General features: G+C 41.3%; 1 protein-coding gene and 1 pseudogene across 3 annotated transcripts in view; one reads left to right on the top strand and one right to left on the bottom strand.

Moving 5' to 3' along the window:
- The window catches only part of EML1 (EMAP like 1), a 225,621-nt gene that overhangs the window by 121,913 nt on the left and 79,801 nt on the right, over positions 1–23,907 (top strand). For 2 of the 3 annotated variants that reach the window (XM_037831901.1, XM_037831900.1), the window contains exon 2: positions 3,159–3,341. In XM_037831901.1, coding sequence (XP_037687829.1) covers positions 3,159–3,341 — 183 coding nt within the window. Of the gene's footprint in view, positions 1–2,757; positions 2,939–3,158; positions 3,342–23,907 lie in introns of those variants that run through there. The other variant, XM_037831902.1, reaches the window with a different exon arrangement.
- On the bottom strand, positions 15,006–15,952 carry LOC119530860 (annotated as a pseudogene).

The raw sequence follows: 23,907 nt of genomic DNA, 5'->3' as shown, positions 1-23,907 counted from the left end.
CTTTATGTCCTTTATGTCCTGTGCCATGCTCTTCTTCATGTCCTTTATATCTGCCATGTTCTCATTGTTTGTCTTTAGTTCTTTGATTAATTGCTCCAAGTACTGTGTCTCCTCTGATCTTTTGATTTGGGTGTTTGGGTTTGGGTTCTCCATATCCACTTGTTTTTATCATATGCTTTAAGATTTTCTGTTGTTTTTGGCCTCTTGGCATTTGCTTTACTTGATAGGGTTCTTTCAGAATATGAAAAACACCAATATCTAATTTGTCAGATCTACAGCTTGGTGGTGTACACTTTCTCTAACTAACCAGCAGATGGCGTCCACGAGTCACCTATTCCCCTTAAGTCAGTTCTCCCCAACTTTGTCTTTGTGGTGTGTGGGGGTCTGATTCCTGTGGGGTTCAATTGGTGCACCAAGTTTGGATGTGTTGTTGGTGCTGTCCACCCTGAATGAGGGGCATGTGTCTGAGTGGTTAGGGAGGCAGAGCAGCTTTAATAATCAAACTTCCCAGATGTTCCCGGAGTTTTAAGGCTGTTGCAAGAGTCTAAGCCTTCATTTTAGTCTTGCCACAGATTGTCTCTGCCGCTGACCTACAAGTCCTTGGTATTGGCGTAGGGTCCCTGAGATTTCCAAGCACGTCACCCTTCTCAGCTGTGCTCTTCCAGGACCTCTGCTGAGGGAAGGCTGTGCCATGTCTCAAGTGCCTGCTGGCCCGCCAGGGGAGCCCTGGGCCGCTCGGCCTTGCAGGGGCGTTCCCAGCCTGCTGTAAAGATGGCTGAATGGAGCATGTTATTTTCCTCCTTTTCGCACAGCTCTGTCTTCCCAGCTCCAGGACAATTTGTGCGTGCACTAAAGGCCACTGTCCACAGCCGATACTGTGGCATGTGCGTGGTGCTGCGGGAAACACTCCCCATCACACTGGGACGCTTGGCGCGGCTCTGGGTTGTGGCTTTGGCCCCCGTCAGGAGCATCCCCAGCTCACCGGGAAGATGGCTGCAGGGGGCACAGTTTCTTTCTCCTTTTGGCTCCTCTCTGCCCTCCTGGCTCCAAGACAATTAGCAGCAGTTGTGGGAAGGGCTATCTTCCACGCCAGATATTGAGGTGTTGGCACAGCTCGTTCCTGCCGTGCTCCACTGTGCGGTTCTGGCTGCTGTATCCACAGCCGCTCCTGGGTTTTTTGTTTTTTTTTTAAAAAGAACTAGTCCGTCTCCGAACGCCAACCCACGGTTTCCCCACACCGCAGTGTGGCTGCCGGACTTTTATCCAGCTCACTCACTTGTTTCAGAATGCAGACTCCCGGTTTCACCAAATGCACAGTCCCTGTGGATTTAGCAGACCTTGCCCAGCTGGTACATCACTGGAACTGATGTTCTGGGTCACTTTCTGGCTTTTAGCTAGTATTTTTCATGGAGGTGTTTTTTTGCCCTGTCTCACCTAGCCGCCATCTTAGGTTCACTGGTTCTTTTTTTTATGGTTTCTGTTTCTCTGCTGACATTTGCCACTTCTCTACTGTAATTTTTATTTGTCTAACAAGTCTTTCTTTTGCTTATTGAAGATAATCATATCTATTTAAAACTATTCACTTGTCTCCTCCAATATTTTGTTCATCTTGGAGCTGGACTCTGTTTTATTTTCTCTTGAGAATGTGTTCTGTTTCCTGATTCTTAATATATCTGGTAATTTTGGATGGTATCCTGGACATTATGAATGTTAAACTGTGGAGATACGGCATTTTGTTATTTTTCTCTGGTAAGTCTTGTTTCCTTTGTTTCAGCAGGTAATTTTCTTGCTGGGCATGAATTACAAACTGTTTCTTAGGTGGTAGCCCTGGTCTCCGTTCTTATCTTTACTGTTTAGCTGGAATGCTCGAGGCATTCTGTGTGTGCATGTTTCAGGGTTTCCCTGGATTTTTTCCCTTTTGGGATTTCTATTCTCTCCAGCCTTTATGGCTTCCTGACTTCGTGTTTTTAGTTTCTTGGACAAAAAGACTCTGGGTTTTCCCACATGTACCATCCCCACCACTGTGTGATCCTCATGGGCTGCACTTAGCCCCAAGCTAAAAGCCATGGAAAAGGGAATTAACTCATTTAGTTCCCCATCTCCCCTCTTTCCCCAGAGTCTGGATGCTTCTGTTGCCTCTCAGTACCTTCAGGTACCTGCTTTTTATATTAGTTCTGGGTTTTATCATTGTTTTCCATAAGGGGTGCTGTCCAGTATGGTCTTAGTTTGTGATACTTGGAAATGTAAGTGACTTCCCTGGAGCTTACACTTTTAGTTTGGAGAGTAGAAGATAAACAAAGAAGATGATTACAGTTTGTCGTACCTGTTATGAAAGAAATAAGGTCGATGTGATAAAAAGTGACGCCATTAGATAAGGTTTTTAGAAAGGCTCTCTGAAGAACTTCCATTTGAGTTGAGACCTGAAAAACAAGAAGAATCTGGTCCTACCAAGAGCTAGGTCAAAAAATGTCACCAGCAAAGACAACAGCAGATACAAAGGCCTTGAAAGAGAGAAGGCCACCGTGGCTAGAGTCTGGTAAGTGAAGGGAAGAATGACAGAAAATGAGGTTGGAGAGGCAAGGAGGAGTGTGGTCGTGTCGGGCCTCGTCGACCTTTGTAAGGAATTGGGAATTACTAATTCTCTAAAGGAAATGTGATCGACATAACTGTAAGGGTCTGCTGACCGAACAGATTGGACCACTCATAGTACTTTGGCAGAGTAGCCAATCATTAAAAGTCTTAGTGGAGGGAAAGTGTGGCTTTGTGAGTAGGTGAGCTGCCCATCAGCATCGTTGGAGCAAAAGCTGGATGACACGCAGAATGAATTTGTGTCATGCTTGGGAAGTGGAAGCAGATGTATTCTAATATCCCATCTACATCTGAGATTCTTGGCTGTCATGGAAAAGAAGAGGATTTGCTCTACATCTAGACAAATATGGTAATTAAAAACACAGTTTAATATATTAAAAACACAGGATGAAAAGTCTTTCGTAGAATGAAGACTTGAAGTTCTATGTAGTAAAAAATTTTACACGATTTCACACAGTTGTCTTCTGTTTTTACATTTTATGACGTTAAAGCAATGTGCTAGTTTATGTTTATTGATCTCATTTCTATGGGGAGCATTTAAAACTCACCTGATTGTTTCCTTGGCTTAGATGACAGCGCTTCTGCTGCAAGTAGTATGGAGGTGACGGACCGCATTGCTTCACTGGAGCAGCGAGTCCAGATGCAAGAAGACGACATCCAGCTGCTGAAGTCGGCTCTGGCCGACGTGGTTCGGCGGCTGAACATCACCGAGGAGCAGCAGGCCGTGCTGAGCAGGAAAGGACCTACCAAAGGTGGGCGTTTCGGATGCATGGGAGCGGTAGCGCAAGTGGTGTCCTTGACGATTCTTGCTCCAGCAGATACATTACACTCTTTACTGTTGACGGGGCAACCAAACTTAGAATAACACAGAAACAACGTAGCTCTATCAAAATCACACTTTGCGTGACTATTTTTTGACTTGATGATGATGAATTGTATAGGCTAGTGGTGTACATGTGTGGGTAATCAGTAAATGTTGCTTTGTCAAGAAAGGAGCCGCCCAAAATGCATTGTTGAGGACAGTTGTCTGTCAGAATTCTCTGGGCTGGAGATAGATCACCTTTGGGCTCCTTTTGGAGGATGTTCCATTTAGAAACGTTTTGCATAACTCACGTCATTTTCTGTGTACTCAGCTTGTACCGTCAGTTCAGATCAGCACAGCAAATGTTTGATTGATTATATGCAACTTGTGAGACTCTGAGCCAAGTACTGGGGACACAGAGGTGGCAGGTGCTTCCCTTGAGGAGCTCAGAATTCTAAAACTTCCTAACTTTTTCCCCCTCGCAAGCTGCTGTTTCTTTTGGATCTCCTTCATTTCTTTTGGATCTCCTTTCTCGTCTGTCCACAAAGACATAGCTTAGTGCAGAGTTCCATTACCTACTGGATTTTTTGACAAATTTAAACTAACACTTTCCCTTTGACTCCTAAGAATAAGGCATAAAAAGGCAGTATTTGTATATTAAGTAACTTTTTAATAATCATCTTCTTAAACTTCCGGAAATAAAAATCCCTCATAAAAGTTTCTGTGGTGCTAGTTAGTACTCTAATGTCTACTTTCAGCTGCTGTACAGTGCTAGTCTTTTGCCAGAATCAATCCTCCTTGCAGCCATCTCTAGGAAACAGAATTTATCTTGACTATTAAAATACCTTTGGTTAAAACATTTTGAAATCAGACAAACTTGTAGGGCATGTAAACGCTCCTTTAAAAATGCCTCTCTTTTTCTGTATTTAAGAAATTATTTCATAGTTAGCGTATTTCCTTGGGTCGGTGAGGGTGCTGCCTTCATTTTTTCCTCAAGTGCTTGACTACATTTTTACACATCTGTGAGAAGAAATCTGTTTCTCTGTCCTTCAGAGGACACCAACTCCATGTGAGAAATGCATGTTGGGCAGATGTCTACATTTTGAACAATCCTTTTAAATGATCATTTTTCTCTTTCCGGGTTACAAAGTGATTAGGTTAAGTAAAAACAAGCTGGGGTTTCTTAGGTATTCTGGACCTACTCAGCTTTCCAAAAATAAATCTGATGACTACTGTGTCCTGAAGTGTGAATTTGAAGTAGATGCTTTATATAAAACTTCAGGCTTTTTTTTTTTCTTTTAATTAGAAAAAAATAATGAAGGAGCTTGCTCAGGAGTTGTATTTTCTTGATTAAGAATAAAGTTTGATTTTTTAAGATTTCTTCCAAGAGAAATAATTTTCTCATAGTTATATTTCTTTATAGCATTCTTCTCATAAGCGAAAACAAATCTTAGTGTGATAGCCAGAATGTCACACCAAGAAACAGTCATGGCCAGAGCACCAGAAAGCCCCTGAACGGAGTGGGCTGGGTTTTTCCCTCCATTGTACGCGGCTGATGAGAAGACGCAGATGATGAGAAGGTGTGGAAGCAACAGGGGAGGCGGGGAATCTGCACCAGAAGCTCTGGGTTGCTGCTCCTGGCTCTGAGAGTCGCCGGGTTGGTCGGGACGCCTGCACTTTTGTCTGGAAAGCAGGCACTGTTTAGTCAGGGTGTGGTTAAATGCTCTTTTTGGCAAGGTGGATTTTAGGTAGAACTGCTTTGGACTTCAAGGCTGTATTATTGTTACCACTTTGCAATATATTGGTTTGCTGTCCTGATATGGATTGAAATGGAGTAGAAACATGGCATTCTAAGTTTTTGCATTCTATTTTTTAAATATTAAGTAATTTTCCCCCCAAGGTTAGTTGTCAGAAACATAGGGCTTGGTGTTCTGAGCTTCAGGTGCCCAGCTTCATGCTTGACCAGTGACAAGGCTGGTTGTACCACAAAGGGACAGGCTGCCCTGGAGGGCAGTGAGCTTTCAGAGTGCTCCGTGTGGCTCAACTCCGAGCAGGTGCCTGTGTTTTTGTGGTGCAGCCACCCTAATTATCAGACTGTGGTTTTCACTCATTAGCTTCAGTTTGACCTGGGAGGCTCTAAATCATAATGCTTATTCCCTTTCTATGACAATACTCCACACATTTAAAGACAATCAGACTTGACCATTCTCTTATGACAAACTGCTATTGAGAACCACGATGGTCAGTCACTAGCAGACTGAGTTCGAGATGGGACTGTGGCACTCCCATAAGATGCAGAGCCTGGCTGTAGTCTGCACCTGGAGAGCCTTATCTCAGAATCTACTTTTTCTTGGCAACTTCTTCCTGCCCCTAGGATGGGCTGCCTTGAACTAATTTTCCAACTCTCCTTAACCCAATGATCGTGTCCTAGCTCCTAGGATTTGCCCAGACTCCACATAAGCTCCCCAAACTTAGCCCTTCTCCTTTACCTTTGTTGTTTTTTAACTACTAAGAACTGGGTTGCCCTGTCATACATCTTATTGGTGGAGAACCTCAGCCTGCAAACTTAGTCTTTTTTGTGTTAGGGTTACTTTCTGATAGAAACATTGGGAATATTTTAATTTTGCCAAGTTTAGATTACCATATAGTGGTGAGAGGAGAACCAAATAGAGTTTATGGAAGCATATGTTATTAAAATCTTTGCTAATATTAAAGTTTTCTTCAGAGTTGTGGGTTTGAGTGGGCCCGATTCTGGTAGCAGTATGCAGTGAACAATTACCCTTGTCTTTGAACATAAGTACCGAAAAAAAGCTTTATGAATAAGGAGTTCCCTGTACCATTATGTACAACAGAGAAAAAGTGATAGAAAACCGTAGGGGAATGGCAAGAAATGGTGGTGCAGCTAGAAAATTCTGGTGCCTCCGTATTAAAAAATGTTTGTAAGTTATAGGTAACAACAGGGAAAATATGATGCAGTTCAGTGAGGGTGAAAAGCAGAGTATAAAACTGTTTAGATTGTATAATTTTAACTAAATATACAAAATTTATGCAAAAAAGATTGAAAAGAAGTATACCAAAAGTTATCGGAGGGCTTTTTTCTCTGAGTGGTGGGATTATGAGTGGTTTTTATTCTTGTTTATACTTTAGTTGGCTTCTAAATGTTCTGTGGTATGTACTCCTTAATTAGGAGAAGAAATTTATTTTTTATAACTCACTTCTTTCTTACCACTGAATCTGGTCTTTAATGTACCGGGATCAACAGCAGGGTATACCAAACATCACAAGCTAGAGTTTGCTTACATGTATTCTCATGGAGTCAAGGAAAGATGGTTTGGAGTTAAATTAATAATAAATCCATTGTATACATGCACAGCTGATTTCCATTTCAATGCTAGGTGAATGTTCAGGATTTTACACATTAAATATAGATTAAAATATAGTCACTGTTCCATGTATGGTATGTTTGGTTATGCATTAACCTGAGTAATTCATATTCTCACTGTAAATTTTGCTTGTTTGTTCAGATTGTAATTTGGCAGCTTACCTTTCAAAGAAAAGCTTTACTATATTCTTTGCAAATTTTTTAATTGCTTATATGAATAGCCCCATTAATTGATAGATCAGAAAATTATTAAATATAGCCAGAAAACTTATGCTGGAGAGGCGGAGAAGCGAACCAGCCCTGCCACACCAGGGCACTGACATGCGCCAAGCCTCCGTCCAGGTCAGGAGCAGACTGCAGTCAGCTGCATGTGGCCTCCGCTGCCTGAACACACAACACTGATCTCCCCAGTATATTTGTATCTGCCGTATGCTGGTTGGCTAGTGCTGGCTCCACAGTACACTCAGATATATTAGCTCATTTAATCTCTGCAATACTATGAGAGAGGTATTATGCTCATTTTACAGATGAGAACGCCTCTGGCAGGTTGAATAATATACCCCAGGTGTGCCAGTTTGAATATATTATGTCCCCCAAAATGCCATTATCTTTGATGTAATCTTGTGTTGGCAAATGTATTAGTGTTGATAGGATTGTAATTCTTTGAGTGTTTCCATGGAGTTGCGACCCACCCAACTGTAGGTGATAACTCTGATTAGATAATTTCCATGGAGGTGTGGCCCTGCCCATTAAGCATGGGCCTTGATTAATTTACTAGAGCACTGTATAAGCTCAAACAGAAGGAGCGAGCTTGCTACAGCCGAGAGGGACACTTTGAAGAACACACAGGAGCTGAGAGAGGAGCTGCAGCTTACAGAGCAACATTTTGGAGACAGCCTTTGAAAGCAGACTTTTGCTCTGGAGAAGCTAAGAGAGGACAAATGCCCCAAGAGCAACTGAGAGAGTGAGTGATACTTGTGAGGAGCTGCTGCCTAGAGAGGAATGTCCTGGGAGAAAGCCATTTTGAAACCAGAACTCTGGAGCAGACACCAGCCACGTGCCTTCCCAGCTGACAGAGGTTTATCGGACACCATTGGCCATCCTCCAGTGAAGGTACCCGATTGTTGATGTGTTACCTTGGACACTTTATGGCCTTAAGACTGTAACTGTGTAACCAAATAAACCCCCTTTATAAAAGCCGATCCATTTCTGGTGTTTGGTGAAAAGGCAGCATTAGCAGACTGGGACACCAGGTTACCCAACTGGTAAGGGACAGAACTGGGACTGAACCCCAAGGCCTGGCTGACTGTGAGCCTTTCCACCATTCATGTTGCTTCTCTGCTCCCACCTCTTAACAATGCTATTTAAATTAGCATATTCAAATCAAATGAAATATTTAAGAAATGAATACCTATATGACTTGAAATGAGAGCTTCTTTTATCAAGCTTTAATTTTATTTGCAAAGTGTTCCAAATACAATAGATCTTATTCAGCACATCATTACATGAAATACTATGTTATGTGTAATAAAATTCACACATTTTATTAGCTAATTTTATTAGCTAGGTGCACCTAAGAAGTTAAAAATTTTAAACTCTATGCTGTGAATGAAATTAATGAGTAATTAATTTAGTTCCTTGTTTTGGTTCACTAAAATTAGGGAGCAAATGTTTTTTCTCTCTCTCTATGCACTTCCTTTCTCTTTGTCTTTGTCCTTACAAATTGGTGAAATAGAGAAAATAACTTCACTTTCTTTTAGACAGAGCATGCTATCATTTCTTTGGTTTTTCTCACTAATTGCTCTGTCTAGTTTAGATAGGCTTTCTGTGGTGATTATAAAAAAGGTTTGGTAGATGCATTCAGTTTTTCAGAGACTGAGAAAGATTATTTTTAAACTGTAGTATTTAAATTATCAAGCATACGTAACAGTAGAAAGAAAAGGACCTTTCCCTGGTTTCGTCAATTATTGACATGTGGTCAATTTTGTTTTATTTATTTCTCCCTCCCCCCACTTCTACTCACCCCATATTAGATCACCTTAAAGCAAATCTAAGACATTGTCATCATTTTGTCTATAAATATGTCACTATATATTTCAAAGATATAAGGTCTCCTTAAAAATCCACAATACCATCATCACACTTAAAAATCAGTAATTCCTTAATACCATCTAATAACAAGTCGGTGTTCAGATTTTCCCAACTGTGTAATAAATGACTTTTTAAAATAATACTTCTATTGAGAGGAAATTCACAAACCATGAAATTCACCCCTTTTGAAATGTACAGTTCTTCAACTTTTAGTACATTGTGCAACCATCACCACAATCTAATTTTAGAACATTGTCTTCACCCAGAAAGATACCCACATCCATTAGCAGCCAGTACCCACTGCTCCCTCCCTGCAGCCCCTGGCAGCCGCTAACCTATGTTCTGTCTCTGTGGATTTGCCAGTCTTGGACATTTCGTATGAATAGAATTATGCAATACCTGGTGTTTTATCACTGTCTTCGTCCCCTGTTTAGCATAATGTCTTCAAGGTTTATCCATGTTGTAGCATGCATCAGTCCTCATTCCTTTTTTTTTTTTTTTAATTTTAAGAAAGTTTTATTTGGAAAAATTATAGATACATTTCATGTTTATCTAATGTAATTGAGTGAGATTCAAACATAGATAATTATACTCCTTATTATAGTAACATATTAGGCTATTCACTTTGAAATCACTCAATTGAAACTTGATTGAGCAAGCTTAGAAAATTTACATTTTCTCTTTCACATTAGTGCTTTCACTTATCACTTTAAAATTAGAAAGCATTTTAAACAACTGCATATTATAATAAAAGGATATAATAGCTGTTGAAAATCATTTTAGATTTGATATGTTTATGATTCATCAAATATTTAGCAATACTAATAATACCAAAAATGGCACCAATACAAATAAAATATGGAGAGAATTCACTGGACACAGTATCTGCTTTTTTTTTTTTTCTTTTTAATTTTTATTGGTGTTGTTCAGATACCATACAATTATCTGAAGATCCAAAGTGTACAGTCAGTTGCCCCTGGTATCCTCATACAGCTGTGCATCCATAGCCACATTTAATTTTTGTTCTATTTTTAGAAACTTTTCATTACTCCAGACAAGAAATAAAGTGAAAGATGAAAAAAGAAAAAAAGAAAAGGAAACTTGAATCCTCCCATATCCCTAACCAACCCCCTCAATTGTTGACTCGTAGTGTTGGTATAGTACATTTGTTACTGTTTATAAAAAATGTTGAAATACTAACTGTAGTATATAGTTTGCAATAGGTATATATTTCTTCCCTATATGCTCCTCTATTATTAACTTCTAATTGGATTGTCATACATTTGTTCTGGTTCATGGAAGAGATTTCTAATATTTGTACAGTTAATCGTGGACATTGCCCACCACAGGATTCAGTTTTATACATTCCCGTCTTTTGATCTCCAACTTTCCTTCTGGTGACATATATGACTCTGAGCTCCCCCTTTCCACCTCATTCACGCACCATTCAGCACTGTTAGTTATTCTCACATCTTGCTACCGACACCTCTGTTCATTTCCAAACATTTAAGTTCGTCCTAGTTGAACATTCTGCTCATACTAAGCAACCACTCCCCATTCTTAAGCCTCATCCTATATCTTGGTACCTTATATTTCATGTCTATGACTTTACATATTATAATTAGTTCTTATCAGTGAGACCCTGCATTTTTTGTCCTTATGTGTCTGGCTTATTTCACTCAGTATATTGCCCTCAAGGTTTTGTCATCAACCCAATTTTTTTTTTTTTTAATATGGTTTTGTTCACACACCATACATTCCATCCTAAGTGAATAATCAATGGTTCTCTGTATGGTCATATATTTATGTGTTCACCACCTTCACCACTATCTATATAAGGGCATCTACATTTCTTCCACAAGGCAGGAGGGAGAGTCAAAGAAGGTAGAGAGACAAAAGAAAGAGGAAAAAAAAATGACAGCTAAGAAGCAGCAAAAGGAAAAATAACCTTAAATCAAAGTAGAGTCATGCAACACCACTAATGTCAAGTGTCTAACATGCCTCCCCATCCCCCCCATGTGCATTTTCCTTGATATATCGCATTTGTTACATTAAAGGAAGCATAATACAATGATTCTGTTAGTTACAGTCTCTAGTTTATATTGATTGCATCCCTCCCCCAATGCCTCCCCATTTTTAACACGTTGCAAGGTTGACATTTGCTTGTTCTCCCTTGTAAAAGAACAAATTTGTACATTTTATCACAATTGTTGAATGCTCTAGATTTCACCAAGTTACACAGTCCCATTCTTTATCTTTCCTCCTTTCTTCTGGTGTCTCACATGCTCCCAACCTTCCTCTCTCAACTGTATTCATAGTTATCTTTGTTCAGTGTACTTACATTGCTGTGCTACCATCTCCCAAAATTGTGTTCCAAACCACGCACTCCTGTCTTCTCCTATCACTCTGTAGTGCTCCCTTTAGTATTTCCTGTAGGGTGGGTGTCTTGTTCACAAAGTCTCTCATTGTCTGTTTGTCAGAAAATATTTTGAGCTCTCCCTCATATTTGAAGGACAGCTTTGCTGGATATAGGATTCTTGGTTGGTGGTTTTCCTCTTTCAGTATCTTAAATATATCACACCACTTCCTTCTTGCCTCCATGGTTTCTGCTGAGAGATCCACACATAGTCTTATTAAGTTTCCTTTGTATGTGATGGATTGCTTTTCTCTTGCTGCTTTCAGGATTCTCTCTTTATCTTTGACATTTGAAAATCTGATTATTAAGTGTCTTGGCACAGGCCTATTCAGATCTATTCTGTTTGGAGTACACTGAGCTTCTTGGATCTGTAATTTTATGTCTTTCATAAGAGATGGGAAATTTTCATTAATTATTTCCTCTGTTATTGCTTCTGCCCCTTTTCCCTTCTCTTCTCCTTCTGGGACACCAATGATACGTACATTCTTGTACTTTGTTTCATCCTTAAGTTCCCGGAGACGTTGCTCATATTTTTCATTCTTTTCTCCATCTGCTCCTTTGCATGTAGGCTTTCAGGTGTTTTGTTCTCCAGTTCCTGAGTGTTTTCTTCTGCCTCTTGAGATCTGCTGTTGTTATGTTTCCATTGTGTCTTTTGTCTCTTGTGTTGTGCCTTTCATTTCCATAGATTCTACTAGTTGTTTTTTTGAACTTTTGATTTCTGCCTTATGTATGCCCAGTGTTTTCTTTACAGCCTCTATCTCTTTTGAGAAATCTTCTCTAAACTTTTTGAATTGATTTAGCATTAGTTGTTTAAATTCCTGTATCTCAGTTGAAGTGTACATTTGTTCCTTTGACTGGGCCATAACTTCATTTTTCTTAGTGTAGTTTTCTGTTGTCTAGGCATGGTTTCCTTGGTTGCCCCAATCAGGTTTTCCCAGACCAGAACAGGCTCAGGTCTCAGAAGGAAGAAATATTCAGTATCTGGTTTCCCCCTAAGGGTGTGTTTTAGAAAATTGGTACACCCTGTGATGCCTCAGGTCACTATGCTTTTCTGCCCAGCAGGTGATGCCTGTTAGCCTGTAATTCTTGCCTGGTGTGAGGAGGTGTGTCCGTGTTCCCCCAGGCTCTGGGGTCTGGTTCTGAATGGAAAGGGCCCCATCCCTTTCCTCTTAGAGAAGATAGACCCCCTAGGGGGAGGTCATTAGCATTTAAATGGTCTCTCTCTGCTTGTGCTATCTCTACCCTTCTCTGAGTCACAGCCCTGGAAACTGAATATGACTGGGGCTTTCTCCACTGAGCCAATAAAGAAACAGATAGTCCCCTTCAGACCTAGTCCGAGGCGACCCTCCGGCTCTCCAAGGTCAGTCGTCACCCAAAGCCTCTGTCTGTTTTTTGGGGATTCATACCTGTAGTGAGCAGTTCACACTAGCTACTTAAAACCCCAGTTGGAGCTCAGCTGAGCTATGCTCGCTTGCTGGGAGAGAGCTTCTCTCTGGCACCACGCGGCTTTGCAGCTCGGGCGATGGGGGAGGGGGTCTCCCAATTTGGATCCGCAGGTTTTACTTACAGATTTTATGCTGTGATCTCGGGCATTCCTCCCAATTCAGGTTGGTGTATGATGAGTGGACGGCCTCGTTTGTCCCCCCGCGGTTATTCTGGATCATTTACTAGTTGTTTCTGTTTTTTTTTAGTTGTTCCAGGGGGACTACTTAGCTTCCACTCCTCTCTATGCCACCATCTTCCCTCCCACCTTTTTTTTTTTTCTTTTTTAAAGAAACTACTCTTTATTTTAGACAACCCAATAAAATTAAACTTTTCACACATACCCCCGCCTCTTGCCCTTAATCCTTCTCTTTTAGTTGAATAAGGCTTAAGAAAGGGAAAGAAAAAATCATAACCGGTAAACTTTACAGTACTAAAAACAAGGTATTTCCATCAAAGCATAGCTAACCTTTATTTTCCCAAACTGGTATTTTGCAGAACAGTCTTCAAAAAATTGGGGTGAGGGGGATGAGAGGGCCTCTGAGCCATCCATGCTCCAGTGGTGTGGGACATGGTAGATTAAGGTTAGTTTTCTTTATGGTAACAGGAATTCTCAGAGTCCTCGATATTCTACCGTGGGTTGGTCTCTAAGTGGAGAAAGGGAGTATGCAGTGTTTCCCAAGCTCTCCGTGCATGCAAACCTTTATTCACAATGCAGATCGGAAACAATTTGGAGTGTGCTGGTCAGTGTGATTTTGGGGGATAGGAGTTAGAAAGCCCATTCTCTTCACATTTTTCCTCCCATTCTCCTGCTAAAGCCAGCAATAGAGTGACACTAGAATGCAGACCACTAGTCATAATAAGAAACCAAGTACAGGTTAGTCAGGGGTGCAGTGGAAAGAACCATCTCCTCCCTTTTCATATCCACTTCCTCATTTTTCTTCACCTCACTATCTAAGCTAAGCAAGATGTACACTTCCTTCCTTAAGCAACCCAGTTGGGTGCTTCTCTCTTTTTGTGTCAGAGTGCCTACTTCATTACTGTTTGCTGAGTCAAAATGAGTGCTACACAGGTACAATGGTGGGCAAGAAAAATTTGTCTAATAATCGCTAAGACACCCCAAAAGGCAATGTGCCGAGTTGGATATATTATGTTCCCCCATAGCCATATTCTTTAATGCATTCTTGTGGGGGCAGATTTATTAACCTTTCTGATTAGGGTGTGACCTCTTGATTGAGTGTTTCCATGGAGATGTGACTCATCCAACTGTGGGTAATACCTTTGATTAGATTATTTCCATGGAGGTATTACCCCACCCATTCAGTGTGGGTCTTAATTAAATCACTGGAGTCCTGTAAGAGCTCAGACAGAAGGAGCTCAGTGCTGCAGCTGAGAGAGACATTTTGGGGGTGGCCACTGAAAGCAGACTTTTGCTGATGCTTTGAAGATGCTAGCCCAGAGTTTGCTCCAGAGACTCTGAGAGAGAACAAAACGCCCCAAGAGCAACATTTTGGAGAACGCCATTTTGAAACACAACCTGGGAACAAAGAAATAAGATGCCAGCCATGTGCCTTCCCAGCCGACAGAGGTGTTCCAGACTCCATTGGACATTCTACAGGGAACGTATCTTATTGTTGATTCCTTAGTTTGGACACTTTTCTGGCCTTAGGACTGTAACTTTGTAACCAAATAAACCTCCTTTATAAGAGCCAATCCATTTCTGGTGTTTTGCATAACAGCCACTTCAGCAACCCGGAACAGGCGACATACTCGAGGAAAGGAGAGCGGCCTTAAGAAGTTAAACAGGAACATTATCCAGTCAGTACTTTTTCAAGCAATGGTTAGATCTCCACCAGCAAGACTGAGAAAGCATCCATGTAACTCAGGCCTGAGTACTGGTGTTTTCTCTTGGTTGAAATGTGGCCAGTCTTTCCTGAGCCCTCAGGATCCGTCTTCCTCGGTGCTTTAATTTGTTCAGTCTCCTCTGGGCTTGGGCACAGTTCTGGCACTGATCCATAACAGACTCTCTTCCTAAGGTAGCTTGACCACATCAGAGGATGTAAAACAGTCTCCAAGGTTATTAACTATTTAAGCTTGCATTTGACACCAGATGCTGATAAGGATGAGGTGAAGGACAACATTCAGAGCTTAGATCTTTCTGAGCAGGGCATGTTATATGGTGACAGGAGAGAAGCCGGCTCTGAGCTAGGCTTGGGCACAAATGGAACTCTTGCCCATGTGGTTTAGAGGTGCCAGGGGCTCCCTGAGCATCGGCGCAAACTGCAAGGGTTTCGCTCACGGAAGGCAATGACACGGGCATCAAACCATTCCTCAGACAGCCGAAGGTGGTTCCCTTCTGTAGCCAGAAGGCTAGCTTCCCTGCCTTGTCTATTTCTTTTAGCCCCAGGTGGTCCTGTGTGTACAGAATTGTCTCCCGTAAGTAGATAGTTTCCTTGGCTTGGCCGCTTCTGTAAAATCCAAACCACTCCAAATCCACGGGCTCAAATGGAATCATCGAGAAATTTCACCATCACAGCCTTCTTCAGTGCTATCAGGTTTTTCTTGTGGGACTCGTTGACACCCGTCTCCTGATTTGTATCTGCCAAGAAGGTGCTGTGGTTGTGGTACACATCCCTCTTTGAGGGGTCTACCAAGTTTTCCTCTTGCACCAGGCATTCCTGGACAGCTTTGGAGTGAGCACCAACATTCAGTGTTTTCTTGATCAAGTCACAGACACGAGAGCTCTCTCCTGGGCATCAAGGGAGTCCAAAAATACCTTGATGCTGTTCCCCAAGCGGGTTCAAATCAATCAGGGAAGGGGATAGGCATCTCTGGGCCACTGCCCTCCCTGGGAGAATCCCATAGCGTTGCCTTGCTGCAATTTAGCATCTTTAGGAAAAATCTGACACATTGTCGTTACTTGGGAATTCACATTCAAGAAGCTGTCCTCCACATCCTCTATCAGGGTCTTCCCAGACTCCAAAGATAAGACAAATTCCAGGTATTTTCTTCTCAACCACTTTTTTAATGGCACCCATGCTTAAGGGATTACAGCAGCTGTATCCATCCCATGTCAGATCAGCAGCGGAGGTGGCACTGACGGCTTCAGATGCCCCAGCACTCGCGTAGCTTAGGACACGGGCAGGAGAACCACAGCAAGTGCCATGAGGACCTGGACCACACCATCCATTCCTTCTTATTGCCGGATAGTATCTGTCTTATGGATAAATGACATTTTATTTATCCATTCATCAGATGACGGGCATTTGGGTTAATAAATGACTTTTTGCAATCAGTTCATTGATGTTTTCTCCCCATGTGTACTTCCATTATATTGAATTTTTAAAGTTACAGGACTCTTGCACTTCTAAACCCATACCTGAGAATTTAAATAACAAACAATTTACAACCTCACCTGCCTGTCAAACAATATATTAAAACTTATTCATATGCATTTTGTTAATTTCAAAATCTTTTTTAAATTAAATTCAGTTTTATTGAGATATATTCACATACCATATAATCATCCACGGTGCACAATCAGCTGTTCACAGTACCATCATATAGTTATGCATTCATCTCCCCAATCTATTTTTGAACATTTTCCTTACACCAGAAAGAATAAGAATAAAAAATAAAAGTAAAAAGAACACCCACATCATCCCCCCCATCCCACCCTGTTTTTCATTTAGTTTTTGTCCCTATTTTTCTACTCATCCATCCATACACTGGATAAAGGGAGTGTGATCCTCAAGGTTTTCACAGTCACAGTGTTACTCGTTGCAAGCTACATTGTTATACAGTCAAGAGTCAAGGCTACTGGGCTGGAGTTTGATAGTTTCAGGTATTTACTTCTAGCTATTCCAATACATTAAAACCTAAAAAGGGTTATCTATATAGTGCATAAGAATGCCCACCAGAGTGACATCTCTACTCCATTTGAAATCTCTCGGCCACTGAAACTTTATTAAATTGTTTCATTTCACATCCCCCTTTTGGTCAAGAGGATGTTCTCAATCCCACGGTGTTGGGTCCAGATTCATCCCCGGGAGTCATACCCTGCGTTGCCAGGGAGATTTACACCCCTGGGAGTCAGGTCCCATGTAGGGGGGAGGGCAGTGAGTTCGCCTGCCAAGTTGGCTTAGCTGGAGAGAGAGGGCCACATCTGAGCAACAAAGAGGTACTCGGGGAGACTCTTGGGCCCAATTATAAGTAGGTTTAGCCTCTCCTTTGCAGTAATAAGCTTCATAAGAGCAAGCCCCAAAATTGAGGGCTTGGCATTCCAAACCGTCAGTCCCCAATGTTTGTAAGAACATCAGCAAGAATCTGTTTTGTTAATTTCAAAATGTTTTTTTAAATGATATAATGAGTTAGAATTTTAAATCGACTTCAGGTCTTCAGATTTTTGGCATAGAAGAAAGCCACTAAATAACGCATCCATGTAACACTCTGCATTCATTAATTATCTGAGTTCATCTGACCTCAGTGATATAGCCTGCAACAAGACTTTTTTGGCAAAGATGCATAATTTTTAGGGTAAATACATGTTTCAAAGTTCAAGAGAGTGTACAATAATTACTTTTCCAATTTTTTTGTTCCAAAATGAAATCTTTGGTTTATCTAAGGGTCCTTTATTTCTTTTTTGAGCATCTGACGTCTCCTTGGCTTAATACTTGCCCAAGTCCATCTACTTCATCTAAAGGCGGCCATCCACCAACATAATGCCAGAGAGTCGTCGGCAGGGTCTGCCTAGAGACGCTGTCTGTGACCCTGGTACCCCGACGCTGTTTCCAGCCAGAACTTCTCTAAGGAAAAAGGACGAGCTACTTATACATTGAACGGCTTACTCACCCTTCTGCTCTTGCCTGTAGCCAGTCTGCAGTTCCTGAATTTGGCGTAGAGATGTACTGTGGAGAAACGCGTTCTCTGCATCAGGTGGTCACATTCCACTCTGCAGTGTTTCCATTGACAGAGTAAACAAACTTGGAGATGACCAGAACTTGAAGGTAGATGGACGAGACACTTCGTGCCACTGGCAATACCTGGGCGGCTTTCTCAATCCCTTTTCAGGACTAACAATCACTGGACAATTTAACATTTAGCTATGATAAAAGAAGGGCTACCTCACCTGTCTTTTGCCCTGACTCTCCTAATGTACAGCCTAGAGACAAATCAAACAACTGATATGTCATTTTAGTGAGAGCATACCCTGTTTGTCCTGTGTCTGACATTTCACTCAACCTGATGTCCACAAGGTTCTTCCATGTTGTCACATGCTTCAGGACGTCATTCCTTCTTACTGCTGAATAATATTCCGTCGTATGTTTATACCACATTTTGTTTATCCAGTCATCTGTTGAGGGACACTTGTGTTGTTTCCATCTTTTGGCAATTGTGAATAATGTCGCTATGAATTTTATTATTTCTTTTTCATTTGTTAGCTGGAATTCTTCTCCAAAGAAGAACTCCCCCCACCCCTCACCCCATACACACACTTCCTGTCTGGTTATCCTGAACACAGTTCCCTGCAGCAACCCTGGGACTAACGCTTTATTTCCCTTTATTAACCAAGTTTTAGAATGTTACATTGGTGACCTCCAAAGCTCCCCAATGAGTTTGCGTTTTTGTTCTTATTATCATTATGAACACATAGGTTTTGACATATTGGAGGTATTAAAGTCATTGTTCTTTTTAATGCTCAAATTGTCCCATCTCGGCTGGTGGGAGCTGCCTTAGGTGGGCTCCTGTGCCCTTTTGATGGGTCCCAATGATCTTTCTTGCTTTCTTGTGAGAAAAAATGTTCTAGGTCACATTTTATATTTCCTGCCCAGACTCAGAATCAGCCATTTCTCTAAGGTGTTCTAGTTCCTTTTATTAGAAAATGGTATTTAGAAACTACCAACTGGCACCCGTGGAACTCATTGTTTCAGGTTGGTTGGTGCTTCTAGTTGTGTTCAGTAGACAAAGCTAGGAAATCTTTATTTTTTTTAAAGAGAAAAATAAATCATAAGTTCATACCATCATTTCCAGTGCAAATTTAAGATGAAAGGGTTTTTATTTAACATCTTTGATTGCAAATCATGTTTATCTTGTACTGAAATCTTGATTCTAAATTACATGAATATAATTATTTATTGACTTTATCTTACTATATGTAAGATAGTTTTAAAATAACAATGCCAATATTATTAGTAAAATGACTACTGAAAATACTTGAGGTATCTTTGCAGTTCTTTCTGTCTTTCACCTGTATCCCATTAGGGATAATCAAATTACTGTTTTAAAATCACTTGAGATCATTCTCTATGTGGTTAAAACATCAACTTGATACAGTTACACTTATTTATTTCATTTTATTTTCAATTTTCAGGTCTTGCGCTGTTTGCATTTTGATTTGATTTGGGATAACATTTATGTGATTCCAAAATAAGCTAGCTTCCATCCCTGTTCCTCCTCACCTGTTTCCACTCTTCTCTTCTAGATAACCATATTCATTATTTTTGTTTTTTTCCATTTTAAAAAATATAAGCAAATATATATATATGCATATAAATGTGTGCGTGTGTGTGTGTATCCCTTCCCTTTCTTGGATAGAAGGCAGTATCCTCAACATGCTGTTCTATGTCTTACTCTTTTCACTTAGCAATACATCCTGGAGGGCATCCCACTGCAGAGATCATCTGTGAGCTCCCATAGTACTCCCTGTTGATGGGCCTTTGGCTTATTTCTGTCTTTTGTCTTACAAGTAATGCTGCAGTGATTGCCCTTGTGCATATGTCATGTTGTGTTTTTGCCAATATGTCTTTGGGATAGATTCCTGGAAGTGGGATTGCTGGTCTGTAATCTTGTTAGATATTGGTGGTGATGCACTTGGGTGATTTTCCACCTTGTCTTACAGCTTAGTGCCGGGAAGCAAAAACAGGTTGCCTCCTCCAGTCCCAAATACAGACATTTTAAATTTTGAAATAGATCATTAGGAATTCTAGGTTCATAATGGTCAGATACTATCCCAAAATTAAATTTTGGATTTCTATACATAATCACATACATAATCATGATTTGCTTAATCAAATTTATTTTTATACCTAATAGGAAGTTTTCCTTAGCAAATATTGCACATTGAGTTATTAATATAAGTTGAAAGGGTTTCTTGATCTGTAGATTATAATTCAACACCATACTATATTATAACATGCATTAGTAGATTTGATTAGCTATACTTGAATTCCTATATTTATATCAACTTTAGTTTCAAAAATATATTATCATGGATAATACTTCTCAAAGTCTGGTTATTCCAAACCTACCATTTAGAAAGATGAAACAGAGTTTCCTTTCAGGCTTAATTATGAGTGTTTTTCAACCTGAGATTCCAAATGCCTTATTTTGAGCCAGGGATTTTCAATTACCAAACCATGGAGTTATTTTGCAGGGAATTTAACTCAAGGTAATTTATGGAGACATATTACGTGGTCTGAAAACCAGCAGGAAATTGCTGACATTAGGTCCCGTACACATTACTGGAAACTGTACCTGCCCAGCCGGGGGGGTCTGTTTGCCACCACTTTATTCTCCCTTCCCTTGGGGTGAAGAATTTGGGAGAATTGGGGCAGAGGGACTCACTTGCAGAGAAGCTCAGCTGTCTCTCGGAATGCTCATCTCACGTGAAGTATGATCACAGATTTCAGAGCACAAGGCAGACTAAAGCCTTGAGGAACATTTGCAGAGTAAAGCCTTTACTCTATGGTTATGAAAAAAAGGACCCAGCATGACCTGCCAGCCGTCACCCGGACAGGCGGGGACCCAGCCGAGAGCACAGCCCCGGCCCCTGGCCACAGCCTGCAACCTTTCCCCCGTGCTCTCCTCCTGCCTCACTTGGCCTCCGTCGGAGCACTGACTGCTTTGGGGGTGAGAACCTGTCTATGGTCTTAGTCCATCTCTCTCGTGTGTGGGACCCAGCCGTGGGCACTTGCTGCACCTGGTCCTGCACGATCCTAAGGTGTGTGCCGCATTCAGTTCTTTTCACATTGCATTCAGGGTATTAATGGTACCCCGAGGTCCAAAAGGAAATAATAGAGCATTTCGTGATCTGAGTGTAGCCATGGGATCATAGCTACCACTTCTTGCGTGCCGGACACTCTGCTAGGAACTTTCTTGTCCTCCTTCCTAATCCTCACAGCAGCCCTGCAGTGCGGGTACTGATCTCCTGTTTTACAGACAAAGAAGCTGAGGCCTGGAAAGGCTTATCCAAGGCCACGAAATTAAGCTGAGTTGGGAATATGCCCAGTCCTGTCTAACTCAAGACTCCTTGCCTTTTAAACTCTCCTGTGCTTGTTGGGCCCCCTTGAGATTTGGGATTGCAGCCATCCTGCTGTTCCTCCAAATGAATGCCCTCCTGACACGTCTCGTTTATCAGACTCCTTTTGTTTGAAAAAAGTTCCCTTTTAGTGTCACATTGCCACCAGGAACAATTAAATGCTATATATGTATAAACCTTTTATAAACCAGAAGAAAGTCTCGTATCTCAGTTTCATCTAAAAGCTAGGGATTCATTTATCTTAGCGACTGATGAGCAGAAAGTTGTATTTTGAACCTTCCCTGGCACTGTTTCACTTCTGAATGCTTTTAAAGATCACTTTACGTATCCGGGAGCAATTCATGTGTCCTGCCGTCTTCATGATCCATCTGGGACTTGTGCAGGTGGAAGGTATTTTTGCCTTCCAGAATTTTTCCTTTGCGGCAGCAACTTCTCTTCTTTGGGTCCAGGCTACTAGTTTTTAGGTATAGAAACATGAAAGAAGTGTTAGATCCTAGAAGAAGAAACTAACATGTAGTAGGAGTTTCTGACTCTGGGGCTCCGCAGCTTATTTCACAAAAAACAGGTGCCCTATAAACTAAAGAATGAAGGCTGTTCAAGGCTGTTCCAGCCATGGTGGCACCTCGAAGGTGGGTAAGGTAAGGTCAGTTATGTCCATAAGATGAACAACCAAAACGGCCTGCTCTCCCTAGTTAGATAACACAGCTGCTCTCCTAAAAAGAATACTGTCTCAGAACCCTAGCAACTAATCAGCCCAAAACTTGATAAGCACTTACCCAATCGAGGGACAGAACACCACAGCAGGCACCCTTCCCAACATGGGTTCCTTTTTTTGTTAAAATATGCTGCTCTCCAATAGAGAGCCGGAGCCATTATCTTTCTTTCTTTCTTTTCGCTGGCTCCCACCTGCTTTCTTCCTCTACTAAATCTTAAACTTTATACTTAAACTTTGACTCGCTGCACTGTGTGGACTTCTGAACAACTCCCACCTAACAAGAAGCTTTGTTATGATGCCATGTGCAAAATAGGTATTTAGTAAGTATATTGTTGGTGATGACCATCGTGCTGCTTTAGAAGTCAGTGGGGGCAGAATCCTAGGATATTCTCAAGATGGGGGTGCAGCGGTTACTGGATCTTGCTGAGATAGGACCTTCCCAACTTCTTGATCATTCAAGAGCGCTCACCACTCCCCTCCTCTCCTGTTTTCCTCCCTCCCCTCCATCTCCCCCTCCTGCTCTCCCCAGCCTCTTTTTTTTTTTCTTTCATGATTTCTCATCGTAACTTTAATAGTTCTGTTTGCTCTTGATGCTAGAGTTTAACATATAAGATTTTATTATTCACCCCAGGAAGGCCTGCTGAATGCACATGAGTTTCTTTTCCTGGGCTTTTAAAATTCTATTTCTCCTTTTAGGGGAAGGACGATACTAGATTATTATGAGGCTGAATTTTAAAATTAGGACTCAAAAAAAATAAAACCCTTATTAATGACTCAGAAATGGCAACATAAGATCTTTTAGAAGCAGGATTTTTGTTATTGGAATTTAATGTGGTTCTGATCAGCAAATATATGTTTTGAGTGCCTTCTGTGCATCGGCACCTTGGCAGGTGGTGCTTCCAGGAACCTCCAGGCAGGTGGAGCAGACACTCGCCACGGAGTGGACTAGGCATGGCAAGAGCGGCCAAGGAAGAGGGGCACCATGCTTTTTGGCTAGAGGGGGCTGACTGTGACTTTTTCCACTGACTTTTGCCTTAAAAAACAATGAAGTCTGACCCTCAGCTTTAGGGACTGAAAATTTCCACTGCAGTAAAAATTTGGCAGTATATGCAGTTTTGTCATTGATAATGTTTTAAAAGCCTAAAATTGAGGCACATCCTTTGGAATGTTTTATTTAAAGCAATAGATACATGCCATGATATATATTTTTTCTAAATCATGTTAGTTCTCTGATAAACAAATTAAATTAAACTTTGCCAGCATTTCTAAAATAAACTTCTAACTCTAGAATAGTTTTAGATTCACAGAAAAATAGCGAGGGTTGTTCAGAGAGCCTTCGTGTACCTCGCACCCAGTTTGCTTACAGTTAATATCCAACTGGTATGATACGTTTGTCACATGTACCACAGCACAGTGAGCCAGGGTTGATGTAATTATTATTAATTACAGTCTATGCTTTACTGAGTGTCTTAGGTTTCCCCTAATGTCCTTTTCCTCTCCCGGAATCCCATCCAGGATCCCACATGACATTTAGTTGTCATCCCGTCTCTTTAGACTCCTCTTGGCTGTGACAGTTTCTCAGACTTCCCTTGTTTTTGATGACCTTGACAGCTTTGAGGAGGACTGGTTACATATTTTGTTGACTGTCCTTCAATTTGGGTTTGTCTGGTGTTTTTCTCTTGAGCAGACTGGGAATGTGGGCTTTGGGGAGGAAGACCCCAGAGGCAAAGTGCCCTTCTCATCCCAATCACACGTATCAAGGATGCATGCTGTTATCACTGTGGGCAGTCGCCTCCATCACCTGGCTCAGGTGGTGGTGGTCGGGTTTCCCCACCGGAAAGTTACTTTTGCCCCCCTTTCCGTACTGTGCTTCTCGGGAGGAAGCCATTACTAAGGAGTGGGGAGTTAGGCTCCACCTCCTTGAGGGCAAAGTATCTAAATACATTTTTTGGAATTCTGCAAGGGAAATTTGTCTCTTCTCCCCCATTTATTTCTTTATTCAATTATTTGTTTATGTCAGTACGGACTAGTACCACATGGATCATTCTAGTCCCCTCCCCTGGCTTATCTAAAACCTGCTACTCCACCAGTAAGAAACCTGGCTCCACCATCC

The sequence above is a fragment of the Choloepus didactylus genome, chromosome 4 (genome assembly GCF_015220235.1).
Source record: "Choloepus didactylus isolate mChoDid1 chromosome 4, mChoDid1.pri, whole genome shotgun sequence".
Lineage (NCBI taxonomy): Eukaryota > Metazoa > Chordata > Mammalia > Pilosa > Megalonychidae > Choloepus > Choloepus didactylus.
Note: the sequence above shows the minus strand (reverse complement) of the source record. Positions and strands in the feature narration are given on the sequence as shown.